The following is a 23,121-nucleotide window of genomic DNA, read 5'->3' as shown; positions in this document are numbered from 1 at the left end:
ACTCAACTTTTCCAGATGTATGACGCTAGATCCTATTGGAAAACACCATCTCTTCAGATAAGATTTTTCGTCGTAATATTTCAATATGTTTTTCACTGTTCATCATCTCTTAACAGGAACTATTATTGGTTCAGGCCTTTCACACGTAAAACCATCCCAGAACATTGTTTTCGGGGAATGTTTTGGAATTTATTGCAGGTGTGATTGTGAAATTTTTCACATTTTCCTTTATGAACGAAAAAAAAAAAAAAGCTTTCTTCTAGTTGCTTATGGTTCATTCCCGATGAAACTTTGCTCACATTACACGTTTCTTATACATTTTTTGGCCTACAAACTTTACATCCAGATTCAAACAGTCTGCGACGCACTGTTGTAATGTGTTCGTCCAGTCCACTTGACACTAAATCACGTGTTAAATGAACAGCAGTCAGTCTGGGGTTCTGTTTGCTTTTTTAAATAAGAATTCAGTCATCCTTCAACGAAGTCTGTCGTTCGCGACCACATTTGCCCTTTCTGTGAGGGCAGAACCATATTCTTTAGCATTTTGTCTATGCGTCATTAAGTATCTTATGACAACGTAACGATTTTCGACTATTTAGTGGCGTTGTATATATATTTCGGCAGCAACCGAAATGAGAACCACTCAAGAATGAAGAACTTATCTTCCGCTTGGCACGTAACTTCCAACACAACTTACTCTTCGTCTGTCGATGATAACAGAACACTTGAACAATAGACTCCACAAACAATGATAACTTTGGGTCTTCAACAATCAACTACTGAGATGTTCACAGCAGAGGACATTATCGAGAGAGAATGTGCACTTATTAAAAAAGAAAAAAAATTAAGATTATTATTTTATCTGGAAAAGTATGCATTCTGTTCGGATTAATTCGCACCGTACTGTAGTTGACGATATCTCAATCATGTTTTTAATTATACGAGGAGTGATCATAAAGTAAGGTTACAAAATCTGCAGTGAAACGTGTATATATTATATCATACAGCCAACACACAGTATATACATCAGGTTATTTTTCGACATTGTCTCCATATCGGTTGAAGCCTTTGTCGCATCGTGGGATGAGTTTGAAGATTCCTTCCTGGTAAAAATCCTGTCCTTACGTGTTCAGCCACGTTGTCACGAAGTGTTTCACCTCCTCGTCTGAAGCAAAGCAATGGTCTCCTAGGTGTTCCTTCATGTGCGGAAACAGGAGAAAGTCGCTTGGAACGAAGTCCGGGCTGTAGGTAGAAAGGTCGATGATGTCCCAGCGAACCTGCTTCCATACAATGGTGGTCTTCTGGGCTGTATGCGGGCGCGTGTTGTATCTTTCAAAACCATTCTGCAACATGCTCACGAGACATTACAGTCTCTCCGTAAACGTCTACCAGCTTCCGTTGAATTTCAGCCGTGGTTTCACGTTTCGCCCACAGAAATCGAATAACTGAGCAGACTTCTTTGCGAGACCAGGTTTTTTCAAACGAATCGACATTTGTGTTTACCTACAACTAGCGCCATAGGTGGAGGGTGGCTGAAGCTCTGCACAGTTGCCAACTCCATGTATTAAAGTACCCTACACTTCTCATTTCTTTATAACAGACGAAACTCAGAAATTTTGGCCTCGTAACCTTAGTTTCTGATCCTCCCTCGTAATAAGATTAGAAATGAAATTAACTTTCTGGTTTTACGTCCCACGATTATGTCTTTTAGGCTATAGGAGACGGGTGAATACTGGAAAAGAATAATTAAGAAAGAACTGATAGAATGAGAATGTGCGTGGAAATGGTAGAACCCTAAAACAGATTATATATATATATATATATATATACAGGGTGGTAGGCAGTGGCGTATTTACGATATTGTTTCGGGAGGGGCTTTGCTAACTTTCGGGGGGGCTTTGCCTGGAAATGTTAAAATTCTGCAAGATATTTCATTTACTTTATTATACTAAGATTTCGGGGGGGGGGGCTTAAGCCCGGAAGCCACCCCCCTAAATACGCCACTGGTGGTAGGTTACTCCACCCAAAAACTTTTGGAGGCGGTTCCTTATACGAAATGAAAGAAAAAGTGCTAATAAACATGGGTCGAAAAACGTCTCCTTTCAGAGTTATGAACTACAGAAAATTCGAAATATCACGTTTCAAAACATCCTGGCTTAGAAACTATAGTGCTTATCCCAAGCGGTTTAAGGAATTATACAGGAACTAGTATGTTCTCTATCTAAATATCCATGTTTTTCCATCTTCCGTTATCGGTGAAAGGAACTGTGAAAAGGAAGTTGAAGTATAGGGATACTCCTTTAAGTACTAATGGTGCGTTCGTTTCGCTGGTATCCGTGAATTCTGAAACATGGATATTTAGATAGAGCGTATACCAGTTCCTGTGTAATTCCTTAAACCGCTTGGGATAGGCACTATAGTTTCTAAGCCAGGATGTTAGATCCAGGATAGGTCCTATAGTTTCTAAGTTAGGGAGTTTTGAAAAACGATTTTCCGAATTTTCAATGGACCATAACTCCGACAGGAGGTATTTTTCGGCCCATATTTATTAGAACTTTTTTCTTTAATTTCGTATAAGGAATCGCCTCCCAAAGTTTGTCGGTGGAGTTACCTACCACCCTGTATATATATATATATATATATATATATATATATATATAGACCCTTGAATAGAACCAGGAACCCCTTGCATCAGAAGTGAGTACTCTACCACCGAGCTACCGTTGTCCCCTGTTTTAATTACTGTTATTCTAACTTTGGAAGGTAAATTTCTGCAGCAACATACCGAAATAGTAAGAATTTAGTCCGTAAAACTTGTGTCATGGAATTGTACTGTGGGAACATGTGTCAACAAAGTTGTACGGCAATCTATTGTCATGAAATACTAACCCTTACGGCGTACAAATAATAAGTATGGTTAAGTCATTAGGTCTTCCTGAAAGTGTTAACTATTGTTACTTTTTATTATAATTGTTCTTCCACAACCTGCTTAATAGCGGTAGAAACATAATGAGTAAAAGAAAATGATTAAAAAAACAGTGCTTTTTTAAAAACAAAATGCAGTAAAAATAAACCACTCTAACCGAAGTCAATCTTGCCTTAACCTCTTAAGAACATATCCCGAGTTATCTCCTTTTTCTTAAAAATCGTAGTTTTTTCTCCCGAGCTATCTCGCTGCGTTTGTAACTTTCTTATTCCTTTGTACTTATCATGAAAGAAGCCGTCTATTAGTGTTCGAAGTACTTATTTTGCCGAAAGGATGCCTTTAGGGGTATTGTATAGTGTCTAGAGGCTTTTTACTGCAGTGTCACTAGAATATCTGTGCTGATTTTTTTTTTTTTTTTTTAGTTGTTCTCTGTATCACTGTTTCGAGAATACTCGGGATAAAAATCATAATACCAAGTAGGAAATTTGAATTTAAAACGTTATTTTATTATGTATTGCGCATTACATTATGCATATCATTTAGCAATAAATATCATCCCTGCACGATTATTTCACCTATACCTACACGTCCCTATACCTTGTTAAAGCCCCGAGATCACGGGTAAAAATGGATCTGAAAAGATAAGGGGATGCATGACGTAACGTCATTCCCCGTAACTATTCTCGTTCATTGTAAATGTGTAGGTAGTGGGGTACGTCATACATATTTTTGGAAGTGGGGTAACGGCGTTCCCCCTTTTACCCCTGCCCGAGATAACTCGGCATAAAAATCTGCAAGTTTCTTAGCTTTTTTTCCTACGCACTGGAAAAGATTTATGAAGAGAGGTTTTTATTATGTACTCTTCTATATTCAAACAAGCAATAAAAAAATATAGGTACTTTTTACCAGAAAATCTCCTGATAATTAAGTCCTTAAGGGGTTAAAGGTACATTGACACTCAAGCCTAAGAAACCGGAGTTGCCGGAATAATACAGCGTGTCCAGAGAAACACTCCATGATTTTGATATGAAAACTTTTTTTGTAATATCTTTGTAAATAATGTGTCAGAAAACGCATTAACTCAAAACATTTTTGTTCCTTCCCTGTGTTAGGAAACATATTAACTCAAAACATTTTTGTTTCTTCCCTGTGTTTGGAAACACATTAACTCAAAACATTTTTATTTCTTCCCTCCAGGTTCTAACATTCACTTTTTGTTTCGCTAGAGGACACTAAATTCAAGATGGCTCTCGCAAAACAAAACTCAACCGATGTGTTTTGGAATTTCACTCAACAAGGAGTGTTGTGTCTGTGCAACGTACGTTCAGCCGCAAAATTTGATGTGGAACTATCTTTGGACAAGTCAATTTTGAAGTGGTACAACGATTTCGTAGACAAAGGGTGCATCTATGACTAGCGAAAAGGGCATTCCAGCCAATCACTACTATCACAGCAAGTTGCTGATCGCGTGAGAGAAACCTTTGTTTAGAGCTCCCAGAAATCTGTGCGCAAAGCTAGCCAAGAACCACAAATCCCACGAAGCACGGTTAGCAAGGTGTTATACGCAAGCGCTTGCACTTCACTTTCATCCATATAAACTGCAACTGGTGCAGAAGTTGAAACCTGATTACCATTCAAGCAACTACAGTTCTGTTTGGAGCTCCAAGCAATTACTTGAAAATGATAACCTAATGCCCACGACCATTTTCGGTGATGACACTTCTACCTGTACGGAAGGGACAACAGACACAATGTGCGAAATTCTGAAGGAACGAATCACAGAAGGAATCAACACAATCACGTCGGATACGCTTCGAAGAGCGTGGTGTGAGCTTGATTATCGAATAGATGTTTGCTGCATCACAAAGTGATTTTGTGGACACGTCGTATAATAAAAACAGTAGAACCGGTGACTCATCCTGCTGCTGCATTCTTGAGTAAATATTTTACCCTAAAAAAGTTTAACGTATTCTTATATTTTAAAAAAATAAATAAAAACAGAATGTCTGATGATGTTTCGGACCTTGCCAACACTGTGATACCGAAACACACCGACACAGTAAGTATGACAATTAGCCTATATAATACTACTAGTAAACAATATTAATGGTCCATCCAAAACACTTTAGTTGGATTTTTTTCTCGTGCATTACATGTTCATTTCAATTACTTTTTTAACACTCAAGCACACGCGCCTATTTTTTTGCCGTAACTACACCCGGTACGGCGATTCCCTCACTCTGAAAATAACTGCCAATAGATTTCTAATTTAAAGGTATTTTATTTAGAAATTTTAACTACATCATAACGTATGTCTCTATTTCTTTTTTTTCTTTAAAAAAAAAAAAACACCAAGAAAGTTTCGTAATTGTTTTTGTGCGAGCGCCAAAAGAATTTTTTGCAAGTATGTTGATATTGCAAAAAAGTAAGATAAATTTTTAAAACGTAAGCATACTTGGTGACGGGGGTTGTCCGCACTTTAGAAATTTATTATCCTCGAATACTGTATGCCAAAAGCTGTCTGTATTCTTACTTGAAACCAGGCATGCAAAAGTAGATTATACTAAATGAAAACACATGAAACATTTCAGTGTAAACACATTTGGAAAACTAATATATTTGCAGGTTCATCCCCATAACTACACACGCAATTCGCATCACCTTCACGATCTGACATAGGAAACGATGGTTGTGGTGGTTTAGCTATGTCTTCACCTTCAACTTCTCTTATTGACTTAAATAGTTCTAAAACCCGTCTCTGCTCTTCTTCATACTCCACTCTGATCATAGATGTAACACGGGTATAGTATGATCATTAAAAAATAGAAAGGCATGCACACGCGGTGAAGGCCTTTCTCCACAAAACTTTGCCTTTCCACAACGAAAGTTCACAGAAAACTGACCGGGCCATTTTTTTAAATTCGAATGCGGGAAATCTCCGCTAGCGCGTGTGCTTAAGTGTTAAACTGGTAAAATTACACATTAAAATCTATTCAGAAAACTGTCCAATTGTAAATAGTGATTTTCTAAAATATACACAACCAAAGGGAGAGGTTGCAAAGTATAATAAGGTATTAATTTTACTGTCAAAGAATTAAATTGGATTTATTATCATTAATAATAATATAAAAAAGTTCTACTTGCAATTCAGGCATCGGCCTACGAGCTAAACAAGAGTAATTCTGGTAAAAAGGGTTCATGCATGAATTTCAATTGTCCTATGACGTTTTTTGACTCCTTCATGCATCAAAGCTGGTTGCAAACCCACCTGAAATTTTGTCCAACGTATCAAGGTTTCGTTCGCTCATTTCTTTCTCTGTAGTTGAGCCAAGTATTTGATTACTCCCTTTTGCAGATGCACCACGTGTTATTTATTAAATGTCTCCACTTATATCTGCCTGCGTCCGGCACAAGTACCTGCAGTGATAAGAGACGAGGCCTCAGAATGGCTTTAGCGAAGAATTAAGCTCAGTGTGCGAATTAACGACAGCGGCCCTGATTTTATTTTCAACAAAAGCTTTTCTCTAATAAAAATAATATGTTCTTTAATTACGCATTTTCAGTACTGTGTCCATAGTTTTTAACACACGTACTGTTTTCTCTTTCTTTAATTACCCAATCTCAACCGAAATAATAAGTTTGTAAAAGTGCCCTGAACGCTTTTTAACTAATGAAACATATAAAATGTATATTTGCTGATGGACACTATAGGATACATATCTTTAATTAATTAACGTGTATTCACCTTTACCCCTCCCCCCCCCGAAAAAAATAATTGATTCTTTTTACATAATTTCAGCCTTCTCTGGGACCTTCCTTAGTAATGTTACCTCCAGTTGCTCTTCTTTACTTATTGATCCCCGAAGAAAATTTTTCTGAAACATTTGAAGTACACAAGATTATCTAGCAACCCTTTCAATTTGCAGCATCAAAATGCCTCTAGCACTTACACTATAGAAATATGTCCCTGAACGTTTAATTTTAATTTATGAAACGCCACTGCTAAAGAGTTACAAATTACAACACCAAGTAAAAGTTAACGTTTCATACTCACCGCTATAAATCAGAAACCAGTAGCACTTTCAAGGGACATGGCACTCATTTTCAGCTGACTTGAGTCTGAAAAAGGTTGAAAAGATAAACTTAGTGGGAAGGTGAAAGGATATAAAATGGTTATTTGAAGTAAAGGAACCACTTCATGTCTGGCGAATGAAGCTACGTAAACGCTATGAATATAGTCACCGTTCACTGGAAAGGAGGAGGAACAATAACAGTGAACAGTGACTATCTTCATAGTATTCGTAAACGTGAAATGGCTTGTTTACTTGGAATAACCATTTTATATCATTTTACTTTCTCACATTTTCTTTTACCTTTTTACCCTTTCTCAGACTCAAATCAGCTGTGTCCCTTGAAAGTACTACTAATTTGTGATTTATAGCGGTGAATATGAAGAGTTATCTTTTGCTTGCTATTGTCAGGGCTCGCAATACTATAGTTTACGAATTGTTAAAAATTATATATATATATATATATATTACTATCCCAGCATTACGTCACGAGCCCTATACGTATTTTATTTGAAAAAATCAACAACGACTTCTACAGTGAGCAGTACGAGGATCCACTGAAATACTACAAGTTTAAAGGATTTCCGAACTCTTAGGAGATGAATACGTAAGGAAAGAAAAGCGACTAGAGGTACGTTGCTACAGAAGGCTAAAAGGAGGGGTGAAATTATTTTCTTTTGGATATAAAGTGAGTATCACTATTGTTTAATATATAGTGTATATTGAAAATATAGATACTAACGTACGAGAAAGATTCCTCAATGAATAAATGCGATGAGTCCAAAATAGCTTCGATTGAATAATCGCAAAAGGAAGTGATAATTACACTAAGATTATGGAATAGTATATATAATACTGCTGAATCCTTTATATGTCCCTTAGACTGTTTCTCTCTTAACAATTGTATTATTTGCGATTGAACAAGTTAAATATATGTATATATCTAAAATTATCAACAAGTACTATCGATTTAACTCCTAAACGAATAGATTCTGGAATTTTGCTTGTTACAAACTTATGTTCCATTTGACATAAGGAAACATCTACCGAAGTTTTCCAGATTTCACATGTACTGTACAGGAATATATTGTATAACGAAGGATTAATTGGATCGAAGAAACGTCCATGCTAAGCCAAACCGCGATGTTCGAGGTGTACCCACAACAGGTTTAAATTCAATTTGTTCATCACCAATCTTTAGGATAATAAACAAGGTCAAAAATGAATGCAGAATATATAAAAATGAATATATATAACTAGAGCTTGCTAGTTTTAGTTCTAGGGTTACGCCCTATAGGCCAAAAGAGACAGATAAATTATGTAAGTGAATGATTATGAAAGAACTGATGGAATGAGAATGCAGGAGCAAACGGGAAATCTACAAGAAAACCCACAGACATAGTGTTCTTCACCACGAACTCAGAGACCTAGGATTTTACATCAGAAGTGACCGCTATACCTTTGAGTTCAGGTACCGAAAGTTTTTCTCTTCTTCTTCAATGTCCCTCAGTTGTGTCTTTTATATTAGACGAGACGAATGATAAACGAAAGTGTGTAATTGTTAAACTAATTGTTTATGATCTCCACCGATAATCGACCCCAGGACCACGCACCAAAGGCACTCTCCACACTAGACCAGTGAGGGAGGGCAAGGATGCGAAATCTTGTGGTTGCAAGAAATCCCCCCCCCCCACTAATACTGTGGGATTAATAAGGTAACAGTAATGTCAGAAGCTTGCAAATTAATTACAGTAATTGACATGTAATTAGTGAGTTAACTAGTGGTAAGCAGTAACCCTTATCTTAAAACATAAACCAATGCCATGAGACCGTTTGGGGGCCTAAGCTTGCTCCAACGCCATCTATTAGCGATCGGCGAAATTACGTCCAGCTTATCAACGAACACGTAGTCCGCTAGTCGTGTCGTCCTGCCTCGAACAGGCGTCTCAGGAGCTTTTTGGATCTAATGGCCGTCATGCCTTTAGTTACATGACTTCCCACTTTGCCCCACGATGCTGGGTACATACCAAAAAATGGACCGGGAATAGGGTTCAAGACCACGCGGACTACGGAGTCCATAAGTAATCCTTATCTAACACAGTATAATAACTATAGATGTTCATATATTTGGACTCTCTACGTGGAAATACTTCAACGCGAAGAGTTATCCCCCCCCCCCCCGCACTTTGAGGCTTATGATTTCGCACTCCGAGCTACAGTGCCCCTCATTCTTCAATTCTAGCTAATACTAAACCAGATGTTTATAGTATTTCCATCTATACGTGCATACGTACTAATTTATTTACTTCTTTTTATTTGGTTATTTTTTAAAAAATTGGATTGTCAAACGTATTCTCAATTCGTAACAATAAAAACCACATTATGCATCGTATTCCTGTAAAATGAATGGTACAAAGTTAAAAAACAATAACAGCCTAATTATCCAGCGTAACACCTGTGAATTTCAGACGAGTTGTTCGCTTTTACGCTATATTGCAACTGATGAGAAGTGTTCATTACATCAAATGGAACAAAGAAACAATTCTAATACACATAATGTTGGGAAAACGTGTCCTTTCAAAGCTATAAGCTCCCGAAACCATAGAAAAGTAAGTATAGTTTGCAACTACAGGATCTAGAAAAAGCTATTTGAGAAAATACATAAAATGTAGTATCTAAACAAATATCCATATTCCAAAATAGTGGGGTACCTCCGAAGTGCATTTTGCAACCAGAAGGCTGTATCACGTTGGAAATCTTTATTAACGAAACCTAATCTTTTCAAACTGGAAATGTGAAGTACTTCATTATTTTAAAATACGAATGAAATGAAATCTAAGCTTTACGTCAAATGATTATGCCGGCTAGGCTAAAGGAGACGGCGATGATGAAAAATGAATGAAATGGTGGAATGAAGAAAGTGGCAGAACCTCGAGAAAACCCACGCATACGGTGTTTGTCCACCACACCGTCCACCGTTTGGCGCGAGCTGCGATCGAACCAAGAACTCCACGCACCAGAGCTGACCGCTCTACCACTGAGCCATCGCGGCCCCCATTTTAAACACGGATATTGATCTCTCCTAGCTTTCATCATATTCTATAATTAACTCATTCATTTTTTTTTTCTAATAGAAGCAAAACAATATAAAATTGTTTCAGGAATTACCCTTTTGCCAAGTATTTTGGAAAAGGTCTAATCTGTCTAATTCAGCTAAGCACAGTATTACGAACACTAAACTTCTCATGAAATGCACTTAGAAGTAAAATATGAAACTACTTTACGTAACATAACGATTCTGAAACTCTTTTATACACGTACATACATGAGGGGAAAAAAAATGTCTCCAAATATTTTTTACAAATTTGTAACGAGTACTATAACACTGCTCAGGTTAGAAAAAGCCTTACTGAAATTAATTCGCACACTGATTGACTTGCATAGATAAAAAAAAAAGTGTGTTCAAAAATTTACAGCTGCAACTACTTAATGATGCAGCCAATATTTAAAACTCGAAAACCATACTTAACAATAATCGAATATGTATATATACATAAAACTACACATTATATTTACATATTAAAATACCCTGGCAAAAGAAAACACACTGAATTTCACGTTTACAAAAGAGTGAAAATAAAGTCCCTATTTATGAGACAAAGTTTTGAGACTTCTGAACAAAAATATGTATACAATGTTGGTGCAAAAAGACTTACTATGGACAAGCGCCGTTACCCATATTTAAAACATGGTTACTATAATAACGTAAAGGTTATCAGTATCTTATAAAGATAAGGATCTGTAATGCAATTTTGCATAATATACACACACATGAACTTTGATATTACAGAACTGAAGCTGTATCGCTTATTTTATCATATTAATTCCCTCCCATAACAGGACTCATCTGATTAATAACAATTAACATATTACTAGTTTTTACATGTACGACGAAATGAAAATATAAAGTCATAACTAAGGATATTGGAATAAAAACAAGTTTACTTACGCATGTTTAATAAAACTCTCCGAGAATTTGGTTTTTACACAGGCTCAATCTCAGAGAAGGAAATTGTTCTTGAATTTGAAACGAACACTACAAATTATTAGCTAGCACTGTTATTTCCAATTATATGGACATAATGCACCTTATAAGTGAAGTTGCTTTGGCAGAATTACCTTTTTCTCATTTTTATTTAAAAAGGTAAAGCTGATAATCCATGAACCCTTTACCAAAATAATGTAAGTGTATATGTACATGCATGTATGTGTGTGTGTGTTTTACAAAATGTTTCAAGAAAAAAATACGATTATGATTTACATTGTAAATTACTTAATGAAACTCTAAGATGCATATTAAATACTGATAACAACAGTCTAACACAGGGCGCAAACTTTCAAAGTCAGAAGCACTAGCCAATCCAAAAACTATGGTCGCCAGTATCTCTTACATACAAATTATGAGGCAAACCATTTCGATTGAGGGTGGGAACGGACGGGCGATTTACATCGGTGTGAAGACCTTACATTCCATGTTCGTTATGAAGACATTAAATTCCGTGTTCTCTCACTCAGTGACAATTATTTTCGCGTGAAACAGACACTGCGCAGCACTGTAAGTTTAGGCAGAGACCATTTCTACTGAACACTGGTCACCAGCTCTAAATTTCTATTCGCCAATGGCGACCTGGCGACCCGAAATTTTGCGCCCTGGTCTAACACATGAAGACAAGAAAGATCCAAATTAAAATTCAATCCTACATAATTTCAGAAATAAATTCTCGCTAGAGCCTTCCTATTTCAACTGTGCCCCTGCTGTCGCTGCTGCTATGTGTGTGTTTTTCCGTACCTCTCTCGAAAGAGGATGAAGAAGTTGCTATGGCCGACATCCTTCAATACTTGGATGCGTGCAGGATTGCCACATTGAATTATTTCACGGGCTTCGCTGTGTGCTGTCTTGTCAGCAATTCTAAGTAGCTTATGATCTTCACTCGCCAAGACCAAACGACTGAATGACAAATTGGCAACACAAACGAGATCATTCACTTCTTCCCCCAAAGCAAAAGGAAGGTTTCCTCCATAAGAGAGCGGCGGGGGTGGGACCGAAGTATGTTTCACATACTTTCCGAGAGCACACTTGAAATAGAACGAGTTTATCATCTGTACGTTTTACTATTCAAAAACTACGTTCTTCGAACTTACATTTTTGCCGAAACATGTTAAAATAATGGGTGTTGATGATTTTTTTTTTCTTTAAGATTTCCTTGCTTTGTAACCCGAGTTGTCTTCCCATTACTAGCATATAGACTTGAAGCAAATAAATATCGACAGAATATTCATCTATGCACAAAAAAAAAAAAAAAAAAAAAAAAAAAAAAAAAAAAAAACAACTAAATCGCTCCACACCACTTTACGCCTGAATGACATTATGGGTTTCTCAAATGATAAGAGTACTGTGGAATGATTTAGTATTTTTTAGTGCACAGATCAATAATATAGCGGCGTTTATTTACTTCAAATCTATATACTGATAATGAACAGAACACTGAAGTTAATAAAAATTTACAATATTGACCTGTAACTATTCCTGTGGAGATCAAAGACCCTTCAAAAGTTGATCGGTATTTCAAGCAAATATGTGTTCCTTACGTTCAATTAGTAATTATGAAAATATCGTCATGAACAACTATTAATTTTACGAGGAAGATCTTCAGGAAAAATATAGTTCTTCAAGCAACGTAGTTTCTGATAAAAAAAAAAAAAAAAAAAAAAAAAAAACCTCGATGATGGCCAAAAATTTATTGCTGAAACTATTAACTTTGAACTTTCATATGTGTGTCAGATTTTTATTATTAGTAATAACGCTGTAGTAATTCACCCATCAGATATTTTTTTTGAGTTCACAATTTAAGAAGTCCACGACATACTAAAAGATCTACTACTCAATCAGCTATAGTTTAAGGTAAACATGAAAAAGGAAAAACTTCTTTACTTATCGCCTGTTACAAAGCCTTTAATGGATCTCTTGGTATACGAGGGCTAACAATTTTATTAGGATACGTGAGCACATATCAACACGTTCAAACATCCACATGCCTGCATCACAAAGCAGATTACAGACTCAGTGTTCACGGATATCAAAGGAAATAACACGCATGTGCATTGTGCTGTTGACGGAAGATGAGTGACAATAGTCTGAAGCAGCGTTAAGTGTTAAAAGTTCATGGCCCAGAATACTCATTTCTTTGCAAAAAATTACCATTATTCCAACAGACGAAAGTAGAAAGCCTTTTATCGATCTTGCCAACTCTTAGGAAAATACTACTAATGGATGACTCCTAGCCGAGCTAACCCTACCAACTCTGCAGCTAATCTTCTCTGTAACCAATGGAACCTCGCTCCTCACACGCAACAGGATTATCAATTCTAAATGGTAGAACAACCATGTCTATTCTATTTCATTACTTCCTTACGAGACTCCTGGTTATATCTTGGTGAAATTTTCCCATTAAAAGGAACCGACGTGATCCCTTCGACGGGTTTTGGGCTAACGGTCCAGTAATATTGCACTTTTAATTTATTTTCATTTACAAAATTATTACAGAGGTCCTATAGGGAAAAAGAAGAAAAAACTAAAACACCGCGGCGCTTAAGATGTTAAAGAAAAACTTAAAATTTTACATATCTAAAATCTATATATATTAAACGAACATTTACAATACCAGATTTGTTTTCCAGTGTTACAAACTAAGGACGCTAAAATATCTCAAACTTCTCCTCACAAACAAATTCTGGAGACCGTTAAAACAGAAATATCACAAATAAGACAGACGGGGCAATGTACAGTACATTCAAACTAACTTAGTGTCGAATGCTATGACCACGATATGATATATTTCAAATACATATGAATAAAGTTACAAAGGATTGAAAATTTATCAAAATGTTTTGCTTTGAAGAAGGTGCTTACATATGACAGGGTGTCTACTAAAATTCTAAAATGATTTTTTTTTTAAACCAAACCATAAAATTTCGTAACATTCTCAAGAGCGAATTTGGCTGAGAATTAGGCCGAATTTTCATGCATGCGATAGAAGCGTGCTCTGCTTGCGATTTCTCAAGTCGACCACAGACATTTTTGATGGTGAATTTTGACGTTTTATAGAACAAAATTTTCCAGTCTATGTTTATATTTGTACTAGATTTAAGAAAATCGTGACCCAAAAGTTAAATTTCGTGACTTTCCCTTGATTTTCATGACTGTTTTCTGATTTCGTGACTTTTTCATGACTTCCGTGCCCGATAGACACCCTGAAGTATCAAATATAGGGACTTGCAGCGAAGCACGGTGGTTCAGTGATAGTACGCTTACCTCTGGTGCGTGGGGTTCCTGGTTTGATCCCCAGTGAGTAGTGGACAATATCGTGCCTGTGGGTTTCCTCGGGGTACACAGCAACTGCGAAGGCGTGTGAAGCGGGTTCCTATTACCAATGGAACGGCATGGTGTGTCCTCTGGTTTAGGATCAAGCAGAAGATCTTTAAGATACGGAGATTAGCTGTGAATATATTGAATAAGCAGAGACAGTTAAGGGGGAAGGCGTCCTCCAGCTTGGGGGTATGGAAAGTCTGTAGAAAAGGTTTATTTAGAAATGTTCACAGGATCCTCGGGCCAGGACTGATGATGCCGATGACCTCAGCAAAATAAAATGACCAGATGATGCCTATCTAATAGAAAGTGATACGAGGACAACAGAGAAAATGCATACAATAAATAAATAGAAAATTGCCGTAACCGCAATATTGCAAATTATGGATACGTCAAAATATGAAGTATTCAGGGAAGATCGCAGACAAAATGTTTGAGAATAAAATCCTGACACGAATATTCCAATCCTAGAGGGACGGGAATAGGGAATGGCGGAAACTTCATAACGAGGAACTGCATAATTTACACCGTCTGCCTACCATTGTTAGGGTTATTCGGAATCCTAAGTTATTTTAGATTACATCCATCCCAAGGGAATGTGTGGGGGAAGGGACCTATTCTAATATTTTTATATAATAAAGGTGAAGGAGTTATTGTCGATTTTCTTATCCTCTAAGCCAGCGTTTCCCAACCTTTTTCAACTTGCGGCACACTACAGGTGTAACTTGAATTCTCGCGGCACACCCATATATATATATATATATATATATATATAATTACCGTTGTATTTTAATGTGATTACTAATTTCCTTCTTACAGAGAAGAAAGCTCGATCACTGATTTTCCCCCGTGCTAAATAATTATACTTATTTTTAATTCTAATTTTAAAATAGAAAACAATAGCAATGAAATATAGGACTCGGGTTTTTAAAAATCCACTTTCTCTTTCGAAAACTGTATCTAACCTCTAACTAAAAGGGAAGATCACTAAATAACGAACAAATAAACAAATCTCCTATACTTTTAAAACACAAATGTAGGTAATTTGTATGTATGCTTGCTTTGTTGAATTTATTGAATGATATGTTAAAATTTCAAGTTACGAAATAGTCTGCAACAACAAAGAAGTAATAATGGTCATGACAATGATAAATACGTTTTTCAACATTAAAAATGTACAGAAAAGTAACACAGTATGAACTTTAAAATTGTAGATTTATAGTAGAGGTTCATAGTAATGTGAAATATAAATATACATTTTCCCCTGTCTTGAAATTTGGTTCGTATAGAATTCATAATTTGTTTCGATTTTTTCGCGGCACACCAGTGGCCCATTCGCGGCACACGAGTGTGCCGCGGCACACCGGTTGGGAAACGCTGCTCTAAGCGTATATCTACTCTCATATACAACACACAAAATTTACATAATTTTCTCTCCAGGAGTTACAGCATTGTTTCATAACTACTATGAATCATAAAAACACAATCAGCTGCCACCAATATTACAAAGCTGTTGCCTGCTTGGCCAGTATGACTACATACATACTTTATTTACTTCGGAGATCTTCGATATTATTGTGCTTAAATTACATTTGTTATGATATTAAAATAAAATGATTTCAAAATTTTAAAATAAAATGGTTTCAAAATATTAACTGGAAATTCAATCGAAAAAAAAAAAAAAAACATTAGGAAGACGTAGTCACCGATGAGAGGACTATTAAGATGGATCTTGCAGAAATAGGAATACAAAGTAGAAACTGGATCCAGTTGGTTAAGGACAGAAAGACAATGGAGAGCTTTTGTGAACGCGGCATTGAACCTCCAGGTTCCATACGCCACCGAGTTAGTTAGTAACTGCGAATAACGCTCTACTCTCAGTGCTACTCCGCTCGCTCCCCCCTCATCATAAAAAAAAAAAAAAAAAAAAAAAACCTTTTATGCAAGTATATCTAGCAAGGGTGAACAACAGATACTGGAAACTAGTTTAATACTACATTTATTATCTATCCATATTTGTATTCTTACGTACGCAATTGGTGAACAGAAGTAAAGGTGAATTTAATTAGTGCTTTCGGCATTATTTGTTTCCGGTATGTTCCAAAGACTTTTACAATTATGGTTTGCACTGAGTTAGGTTGAGAGTAGAAGTGACGAAATTACTTCTCATCCATTATCAGCTGACATCCTAATTCTTAATCTCCACAGCACGGTATATCCCCCCCCCCCCCCAAGGTAAGAAACGTTTAAATATTGTATGATGCCAATATTGACAGTGGGTCATTGTTTGATCAACTCTGAAATACCAACAGGTTAACAGTGTCATCAACCCAACATATATTGTATTAAAAAAAAAAAAATACTACATTAGGTCATCACATATTCCAAACCTACAAGTAAAACGAAATCTCACAATACCATATCCATTATTCAGTATTGGAAACTAATGTAACAGTTGAATTAGTTAATTAGGCCGTAATAAAGAGTAAGAATGTTATTACAGCTCAGTCAACGTGTTCGGGGCGGGAAGAAGAGATTTGCTCTCTGAATATCTACTTTACGCACTGTATCGAATATTATTGATATTTCGTGTATTTACTGGAGGATTAGGTGGAAATTGGGCATCACACGAGCAGATGGTTCTTCCAAAGTTTGACATATACCTTTGCATTGTCAGCTTAGAATAGAATTTTGTATTCCTTTTAGCAGAGCATGCACTAAATAAGGAGCTTCATTACTACTTGCAAAGTGATTTCAGGAGGGTTCTGTATAAATACAGTGTGGACGTATGGCATAAAACACGAACCAACTTGTGCTAGGTGGCCACTAAAAAGTACGAATGCTACCTAACCGAATCAGCCCAGAAGGGCTCGAGCGGCAGCGATGTGCGTCCGTAGGAAGCAGGCGCGTCAGTGATGGGGGTATACGCTTAAACGAGGATAGTGGAAGAGCACACTTATACATACAATACTTTCACTATCACTCAGAATTCATTTCAATACGCTGTGCACTGACAGTAATTACATATATTCACACTTTCATTCCTTTAAGAAAAATGTTTTACATCGTATTTTAGCTATAAATTTTCTATTTGGTACAGCCATCTGTTGGAGTTAACCCGAAAATTGCTTTGCTTACCTGTTTGTATAACCTAATTGTAAATTCTGCTTTATGTAAGTTTTGATACTGTTTTTTCCCGTCATAGATTTCTAGATTTTCTTGCTCCTATATTGGGAATGTTTTGACGCACAGTGAATATATAGTTCGCGAAAGCGACTTTTTAGTAGTTTGTTTTATGATAAGCTGCTCGTGCTAAAAGAAATTCAATATAACAGATAGTTTTGGTGTGTATTCACTCATTTGTACTTTCTCTTATTCCACTGAGAAAGTTTTGATTCCCCAGTTAGCACATACTTCGAGGAAGCGTGTTTTGTTTCGGTTGTCACCGAGTTGAAGGTTTTATCACGTTTCTGTGATTATTCATTGTGTTAAGCATTGTGAGTAGTTGATGACGTAATGTTGATATATGATTTTTTTTTTTTTTTTTTTTTTAACGAGCCACGATTATGGACCAAGATTAAAGGAATCTGTCATCATGATGAGATGAATAATAATGGTGAAATGAACGAAGTGGGAAAACACTGAGAAAACTCACGTTTCTCTATCATAAGTTCACTTAGCGCGGGATAGGGTGGAAAAAATCATGATTTTTTTTCAACCCATAAGTACTCGCGCCCCTTTTTGTGACACTTGTACTCGCGCGGGGGTTCAGTAGACTCCCAAGAACTTCATCAATATTAGACACATTAAAGCGATCTTTCCGTACCTGTTGAATGTTTTATTGCCGCTGCACATGAAAAAAGTACGTGTGATGGACTCGGGAAACTTGAAAGACTTGCTGTAAGAGCAAGTTTGATATTACCTTATAGTGACCAGATAATAACACCAAAACAATTATATGATTGGGCAAGGCAAAATATAAAACATATGAACTTAAAATGTCACTAATCAGGAATACGAAGCGGAAACGTCACTCCTGTGGTTTTCGTGCTACGTTATTTTTTTTAAAAAACAAACTCTTTTCCAGCTTGGACACGATAGCTGTCGCTTTTTTTATTATTAGTACATTAATTGAAGTGTTGCAAACTGCTTTATACATTAAAACTCTGCGTACAAACGAATTGTTACTAAACAACAATTTTATTTCAAGTTCCCGTTACTGTCCCAACTTCAATTTCCGTTATGTTATAGAATAAGTTTGTGTGTAAATTAAATGCGTTTTAGAAAAATCGAAGATATGCATTCTCAAAAGTTCAAGGTCAAAATGTCATACTGGATGACTTTAAACACGTAGATATTCCTCCAAAACTAGGCATGCGATATATCGTCGGAAAGCTTATTTTATTAGGGATGCGCACGAGACAAGATTTGAGGCTGTCTCGACTCGAAAATGTGTTGTAAAAGTGGTGTCTCGACTCGAAAAATATATATATTTCTATTGGAAGAGCCGTGTCTCGACTCGAATTTTGTCAGGAAAATCCTGTCTCGACTCGTCTCGTGCGCATCCCTATATTTTATGCTGTTTCAAACAAAACAAGGATCAGCTCTCCACGTCAATTAGATCAAGAGCAGTGTTGTCCGAAAGTTTCGTGTATGTACCAAAGTGCCCCCATAATTCGTATTTTTGAGCCCCCATAATTCAGAAACTTCGACACAGGAAGCTACAACTTTGCACAATTCCGTCTCTCGAAAATCCCTACGAAACACTAAAATTTGGTAAAAATCTAAGATGGTCGGGTTGTGGGCTTTGTTGATTTCACATGGAATGGCCTTTTAGTAGAGATTATATTGCGGTAGGATATTAGTGCAGTGAGACCAACTACCAATCATTTGTCATTGACCCACTGGTAGTCAGGTGGGTTTGTTTACACCTACTTTTTTCTAAGTCTGGAAAGAGAATAGAGTTTAGCATTCTACCAGTAAGCCATCGCTGCCCCATGTCACGGATATGTCTAGACGGCTAATATGAAGAGCACGTGACCTTTCCTTTTAGGTTTATCGGAGCTGGATGTTATAATATTGTAATAATTAAATAATGTATATGTTGTGTTATTTGTAACGTGCATGAGTTGAAATGAATTATTTGAATATTGAAATTGTGGTACTATAATTGTCCTTCTGAAAAATTGATGAAAACTGAAGTGGGGAAGATTGCGTCTACGCGAGTTGGAATTTATCTCGTTTTACTTTTAATTTTGTCGATTTTCTTGCACAAATGTTATTAAATCATCACTTTCACTATCCAGATAAAAGTTTTCAAATTTTGATTAAATTATGGGCTTTACAACTAAAGAACTTTACCCAAATCTGTTGAGAAAGGAAAAGTAATGTTTATGGAGCTCATTGTGTAGATGGTGAGCATGTGTGTACATCTGTGGCTATTTCTTACACTTGTCTTCTTTTGTGCGTATACCTACCTTCACTAACGCACCTGTCCCTAGTGGATGAAATCTCATGGAGACCCTTGAACTTTAAGCTGCCTTTATTAGAAATATATGTAATTCTATCTGGAGTATGTTTAGTACAAGGGGTCCAGAAGCACGTAAAAAACACAAAATTCACAGGAGAAACGAGTAATGCAAGCACTTAGACATAACATAATGTAACCAAATCTAACCTAACCTAACATGAACTAACGTAAGCTAACCTGAACTAACCTAAACTAACGTAATATTAGTAGAAATAAGCGAAATTCTATCATTTTTTGGAAAATTATGCGGGACTCCTACACTAATATAACAAACTAAACTAACCTAACGTAACCTAAACTAGCCTAACCTGACTTAAACTAACCAACCCTACCCCAAACCGAATGTGAACAGAAATTATCAAAATAGTAACATTTTTTTAACGAAAAGGGATATAGTATACATGAAGCTGCGTCAGTTTCCGAAGGAGCAGGACGCTCATACTTTTAGTGATTATTCATTGAGTATGTACGAACTTACAAAGGGGGGTAACAAAGCGACTTTTATTTACTTATCGACTGATACGAAAATAGACAAGAACGTACCTGTACCTTATATCTGCATGTGTAGTGCCCTTGTACTTTATCTATGACTATTTGTTTGTGGGGGGGGGGGGAATTAACGCATATCGCATGTCTTGTGCACATGGATACTTCTTACTATTGCACTACGTAGAAAATTTATGGTATTTCATGTAGAAATGGTAATAGAACACAGAAGAAACGCAGATCAGGGGGTTCTCATGTATACTATTACCACGAAAAGATCTGGAACCCTTCTGCTAAACATAGGCCTTCTATCTTCTAGTGACTACTTGGCTCATGTCGGTGCGTGTTTTCTCAGGAGTAATTATTATTGTAAAATGTTATAAGTATGTTATTTATGGCATTAAGTGCGTAGATACATAATTTAATGGTATCTGTTTACAAGCATATTATAATTCTGTAGCATTCGGCGGAAATATGTCATCAAAATATTAGTACAGAAGGCATTAGGGATATAGTATACGAGAGTGCCTCATCATTTAGCGAGGACTCACGAAGTGCAGTCTTTTAAGGATTATTCATTGAGGATATAGGAACTTGAAAATGAGGTAAAAATGCGACTTTCATTTAATTACTGAGTAATATAAAATAAAATGTACGTCGGTTTGCGTTGCGTTTCGTTGTGTTTTATGGTATGCGAAGAATAATAATGTGCCCTTGTACGTAGTGTATGAGTATATGTGGGGGATTTGAAACACATATCGCATGTCACGTGCACATGGATGCTTCTTACTACTTCTAAATGTAATAAAATCATTTTTATACGTAGTGCAACAGTAGGAAGTATCCACGCGCACAGATCATGAGGCACTGTTGTATACTATTACCGGCATTAGAATATAACCACTAAAAGAATTGTAACTTTTGAACAATTATTTCTGACGGTGCCCCTGAACTTCACCTCTTCCAAGTGTGGTATCGGCATACGCTAAAAAAATATATAGAAGGCATAAGAACACTATTTGTAAGAAGAAATGTTTCACTACTGTGTAAATTTTTCCCCGTACCGTTAATCTGCACGCATTTTTTTTTTTTTTTTTTTTTTTTTTTTTTAGCATCGCTACTTTTGATCGGGAAGTATTGATTACTATCAGTTATTACCAAACTTATTCTAGAGCAGTACGATAAACTAGGAAACGAAATTTGTGTATTAGACGTTACAAAATAAAAATAGAAGTTAGTTCTGCAATTTGAGCCGAAAATGTTATACAGTAAGCTACAAGCACTAACATTGATTATTTTAGACTACCTTTTACTTGAACTTGATTCCAAAGCAGCACTTATGTTTACAAATATTTTCTTGCGTAACAGTGTGGTATGTATATATCTCAAATGCATTACAAAGGGGATAAAATAGCAAAATTATCGGGAAATTTGCAAAATTTCCTAAAATTTCTTTTGAATAAACACACAATTATCTTACCTTCACACGCCGTCTGCTCCAACGACATTTTATCTTAAACACAACTGCCAGTACATGTAATAAAACACACTGAAAGTAACATTACCCTACACAGCTATACAGACCTAATGTTGTCAAAATAGCAATGTGAGATTAAATGCCTTATTCCGCATCAGGCTTAGTAAATTTGGGGATCGCAACGCAAAAATGCAACAAGAATTACAGGACTATGACAATTATCAGAAACTAACAAGGAAGGGACATGAACATGTCATCCGGACATCCAAATCAAAGAAAAAAAAAGTGCCATGGACAAGTGAGTAAGCCCCTGGTGCCCATAAACCCTGCTAATATAAAGAAAATCGTAGACTCGCAGTGAAATAGTTATGGCATCAGCATGTTCATTGGAAAGTCATGGTTTATAGTTCTTTCTCTTTAGCATGAAACAAGCTTTCCAGAGGTACTACGTATTGAGGCCTATAATGTATTTGAACAGGGAAAATTGGGAGAATGTCGGGAAAATTCCCTCCAGAAATCCCTCCCACCAACTTTGTACCCCTCTGGGGTGGCTCCGTGTAAACGCACACAATCTAGCGAAGATGTCTGCTGGAAATGTCTGTTGACAGTTCACTGCAAATGAAATTCGATAACTTGTTAATTTGTGACTTTTGTATTTATGCTCAAAAAGAGTACAATGAAATTAGTGGCAGTGATATTTCACAACTTCTTCCATTTTCATCAACATATTTGTGTAAACAGGCAGGCCGGTAGCCAGTCCAAAAATGTAGGGGAGGCCCGGCTGAAGTTAGGGGGGCCCGATCCAACCATATTTTAGTTCATTTGCATGCCTACTGTGAAAATTTTAGGAGGGGGCGGCTTTCTAACAGGCTTTCTCTGCATTAACGTTAATAAAACGAAGCACAGAAATTGCTTGAATCCAAAATCACCTCTGATTCTCGCACTCTCGAAGATTCGATCAAGAATCGAGGAGTTGGTGTCCCGAAAACAAGCTCAGACATTTCATTAACAGATTAGTTCTAAAGTTACTTTCAGTTTTCGAATTTTTAACATTGTCCTCAGTGTATGAATTATCAGGGAGGATGAGGGGAAAATCCTCCTTAGTAGAACTAGATGTCTCCCATATGTGTTGAAATTTCCCTTGTTAATTTTTTCGGATGGGCATTTTATCCTCCTGTAAATGATTGGCACACTGATTGTCCTTTT

General features: G+C 36.4%; 1 protein-coding gene across 2 annotated transcripts in view; it reads right to left on the bottom strand.

Annotated features, from left to right (window-relative positions):
* LOC145675778 (nuclear envelope phosphatase-regulatory subunit 1-like) overlaps positions 1-22,074 on the bottom strand; it is a 42,572-nt gene extending 20,498 nt beyond the window's left edge. Inside the window, exons 1-2 of one of the 2 annotated variants that reach the window (XM_081746471.1) lie at positions 21,919-22,074; positions 6,195-6,343 (exon numbers count right to left, since the gene is read on the bottom strand). In XM_081746471.1, coding sequence (XP_081602597.1) covers positions 6,195-6,234 — 40 coding nt within the window. In that variant the 5' untranslated portion in view covers positions 6,235-6,343; positions 21,919-22,074. The remainder of the gene's footprint in view (positions 1-6,194; positions 6,344-21,918) is intronic. The other variant, XM_081746472.1, reaches the window with a different exon arrangement.
* Positions 22,075-23,121: the final 1,047 nt, after the last annotated feature.

Source organism: Thermobia domestica, chromosome 18 (genome assembly GCF_964235325.1).
Source record: "Thermobia domestica chromosome 18, izTheDome1.hap1.1, whole genome shotgun sequence".
Classification (NCBI taxonomy): domain Eukaryota; kingdom Metazoa; phylum Arthropoda; class Insecta; order Zygentoma; family Lepismatidae; genus Thermobia; species Thermobia domestica.
The sequence above is the reverse complement of the archived record's forward strand: the minus strand, read 5'-3'. Positions and strand labels throughout refer to the sequence as shown.